The following is a 3808-nucleotide window of genomic DNA, read 5'->3' on the forward strand; positions in this document are numbered from 1 at the left end:
CCCAACTGCTCCCCTCCCTCGCCAGCCTGGTCGCCCCACACAGCCTGCTTGTCCAGTCATTTGGTCATTCCTCACTAACTCCCCTGCTGGCCTGGTCGTAGGCAGCCATCTTGTGAGGGCGTGAGGGTTAATTTGCATATTATCTCTTTATTATATAGGGTTTCTAGAGATTTTGGAATTCTTCAGTATTTTGTGCTATAAATGTTTTCCAATGGCAAGATAATTAATTAAATGACATTTTTTTTCTTTTATGTGATCTTACTGAATGGTATAACATATTATATTTTTATAGTTTATTGCTTATGTTAATTACTATGTTTCTGTTGAAATTTGAAAAAGTAGTCATATAATAATTTGGGGAAATTTTTTTTTTTATATAAGTCTGTAGAAGAGAAGCTTTCTTTAGCACAGGAGGACTTAATTTCAAACAGAAATCAAATTGGAAACCAAAATAAATTGATTCAAGAACTAAAGACTGCCAAGGCTACTTTGGAGCAGGATGCAACAAAGAAAGAACAGCAGTTAAAGGAGCAGAGTGCAGCACTACAAAATATTCAGAAAGAAAAGGTATTTCATTTTCTGACTAAATCCAGAATCTTAGCGTTTTCATGGCCATTGAGACTCTTCAGTCAAACGTCTTACTCTCAATAAGGCATCATCTCTATTTTCAACAGCTCTCTCAGATGGACTTACAGCTTCTGATAAAACAGTTTTGGTCATTGGAATTTTAATTCTAGGATGTATTTCTTTCATTTTTATCCATTTTTATTACTGCTGTTTTTAGTTTTACAAACTAACCTATTTTTCTAACCATAGACCCTTCGTTATCCAAAAACATGTATTACAGCCCCTCAATGATTTCTGTCTTCTGGATGTAGGAGTGAGATAATAAAAGGTCTGAAAATAATTCTCAAGCTTAAGAATTTCTAAAATTAAGAATTAGATTTTTGTAAGGGGAAGTATGAGTATATTTTATATAAATGATGCTATATTGTAAAGTTTAAAATATTGTATTAAATGAACAGTGTGTTTAAAAATCAGTTAAAATTGTCGAAACTGGTTTGGCTCAGTGGATAGAGCGTCGGCCTGCGGACTGAGAGGTCCTGGGTTCGATTCCGGTCAAGGGCATGTACCTGGGTTGCGGGCACATCCCCGGTGGTGGATGTGCAGGAGGCAGCTGATCGATGTTTCTCTCCCATCGATGTTTCTGACTCTCTCTGTCTCTCTCCCTTCCTCTCTGTGAAAAATCAATAAAATATATTTTTTTAAAAAAATCAGTTAAAATCCTTTATGAAAGAGAAATTCAGATTCTAAGGAACATTTTTTATGTTGTTTCATAATTGAAATCATATTTCCGTCAGCTGATAGGATATCATTCTGAAGTGTTCAGTTCCTGAAGTGCTTGTTGTGTGTAAATTGTACAATTTTTGAAATTCTCTATAATTAAAAAAATTAAGGTAGTTTTTTTTTTGTGGGGTGAGGCTGGTAAAGCTGGAATGAATTCATGATTTGTGCTTCAAGTTTAGAAAATTCTGACAGAACTATAGTGTATAGGCCTTTAATTGCAAGGGCTGTACATTAGCCAGACCTTGTTTTAGTTTACCTTTAACTCTAATAGATGATTTAACTTCTCTAAACCTTTGTTTATTTACCTATAAAATGATAATTAAAAAGAGCTACCTCATATAGAGATTAAATTAGGTAATATATAATACTCCTAAGTGTGCCTGATATAAAGATAGTAATAGTAATAATAATAATAATATTAAAAAGAATAATAATGGTAGTTTTGGCTACATTTTATACTTAGTTGGCCAGTCACTATTCATTTTATAGTATTAACTCTAACTACTTAATCCTTAATAATAATCTTATTGTTCACATTGTATAAATAAGGACCCAGAGGCAAAAGAAGGTAATTTACACATGTTAACTTAGGTAGAAAGGGGCAGAGACATTGTTATAAATGGTAGCAGTCATTTTGATTATATTAATTATCAGTTAAATATTTACTTTAAAATTGTTTTTAAATCCTTTTTCTACAGTCACTGAAAGAAAAAGAACTAGCAAGTGAAAAATCTAAATCGGCAGAGATAGAAGAAATTAAGTGTAGACAAGAAAAAGAAATTGCTAAACTGAGTGAAGAACTCAAATCCCACAAGCAAGAAAGCATAAAGGTATGTTAAGATAATCATTGTTCTTTCTTTAACACTATATTATTGGCATTTAAATTTAAACACACACACACACACGCACACACACACACACACACATACACACTAGAGGCCTGATGCATGAATTCATGCACCAGTGGGGTCCCTTGGCCTGGCCTGTGGGATCAGGCCAAAAATGGCTCTCCGCCATCCCCTGAGGGGTCCCGGATTGCGAGAGGGTGCAGGCCAGGCCAAAGGACTCCACCAGTGCATGATCGGGGCTAGGGAGGGATGCAGAAGGTTGGCCAGCCGGGGAGGGTCTGTGGGAGGGCTCCAGGGCATGTCCAGCCCATCTCGCTCAGTCCCATTGGGCCAGACCCCAGCAGCAAGCTAACCTAGCAGTCGGAGCATCTTCCCCTGGTGCTCAGTGCATGTCATAGCGAGTGGTTGAGCAGCCTTAGCATATTGTTAGCATATTATGCTTTGATTGGTTGGCCGGATGACTGGACGCTTAGCATATTAAGTTTTTAATACATACATATATATATAGATAGATAGATAGATAGATAGATAGATAGATAAATAGATAGATAGATATACACACACACACACACACACACACATATACTAGAGACCTGGTGCATGAAATTCATGCACAGGGGAGAGGGGTCCCTCAGCACAGCCTGCATCCTCTCTAATCTGGGACCCCTTGGGGGATGTCCCTCTTGCAATTCAGGACCACTGGCTCCTAACTGCTCACCTGCCTGCCTGCCTGATTGTCCCTAACCCCTCTGCCTCGGCCTCTGCACCCAGGACTGGGGCTTCCCTCCCTGTGGTCGACTGCAGGCACCTGGGACCCGAGCCAACTTCGCCCAACTTTGTGAGGAAGGCCCGGCTTTGTCCGGAAGACATCAGCCTAATTAGCATATTACCCTTTATATATATAAAGAGAGAGAGAGAGAGAGAACGAACGAACCTACTATGTACCAGGCAAGTGTTTTGTTGTTTTTGACAAATTCTTCTGCTCTCAAGGGTACTCTTGTGTTGCATAATATCTGTATACATATTGAAACCATGTTACTTTTGTTTTGGGTTACTGAATAAAGCAAAGCAACCCTAAAAGTTTGGATTTTGTTGAGATGATAATCAAGAGAGCTATGGATTTAGAAAATTATACTTGTAGATCGTAAACTTAAAAATATGTAAGGGTTTAGAAGTAAGATTTTAAGGAATTCTGTTTCTTTAATCGTTTTCTCCCTAAAATTCTTTAACAATCTCTTGAATATTTTTCCTGGCATAAGCAAAGCTAGGATGCTATTTAAAGAAACTAATTGTTTGTAATTTGCTCTGGAAGATGTTAGACATTCCATTTTCTTTTGCATGTTCTCATAATACCTGTTAGTCTATCAGTATACTTACAATTTTGCTTTATAATTATCTCTATTATGCCATTAGGTTCTTCCAGACTGTGACTTCCTTAAAGCAGTGAATGTATATAGTTAATCTTTGTGTAGATCCCAACACAGTGTGTGATGCCTAAATGGTGATCAATAAACACGTGCTTAGCGAATAAAGGGAAATAGAGGGTAGAAATTTTTTCACATAATTCTATTAAAATATATGTATGGAAAGTATCACTTAAATTTAAATTATTG

The 3808-nt window shown here is 36.9% G+C and overlaps 1 protein-coding gene across 1 annotated transcript in view; it reads left to right on the forward strand.

The window, feature by feature from the left end:
- EEA1 (early endosome antigen 1) overlaps window positions 1-3808 on the forward strand; it is a 112848-nt gene that overhangs the window by 101782 nt on the left and 7258 nt on the right. Inside the window, exons 23-24 of the mRNA XM_015561064.1 lie at window positions 382-567; window positions 2046-2177. Of these exons, the coding sequence (XP_015416550.1) occupies window positions 382-567; window positions 2046-2177 (318 nt within the window). The remainder of the gene's footprint in view (window positions 1-381; window positions 568-2045; window positions 2178-3808) is intronic.

The sequence above is a fragment of the Myotis davidii genome, unplaced genomic scaffold, assembly GCF_000327345.1.
Source record: "Myotis davidii unplaced genomic scaffold, ASM32734v1 scaffold656, whole genome shotgun sequence".
Lineage (NCBI taxonomy): Eukaryota > Metazoa > Chordata > Mammalia > Chiroptera > Vespertilionidae > Myotis > Myotis davidii.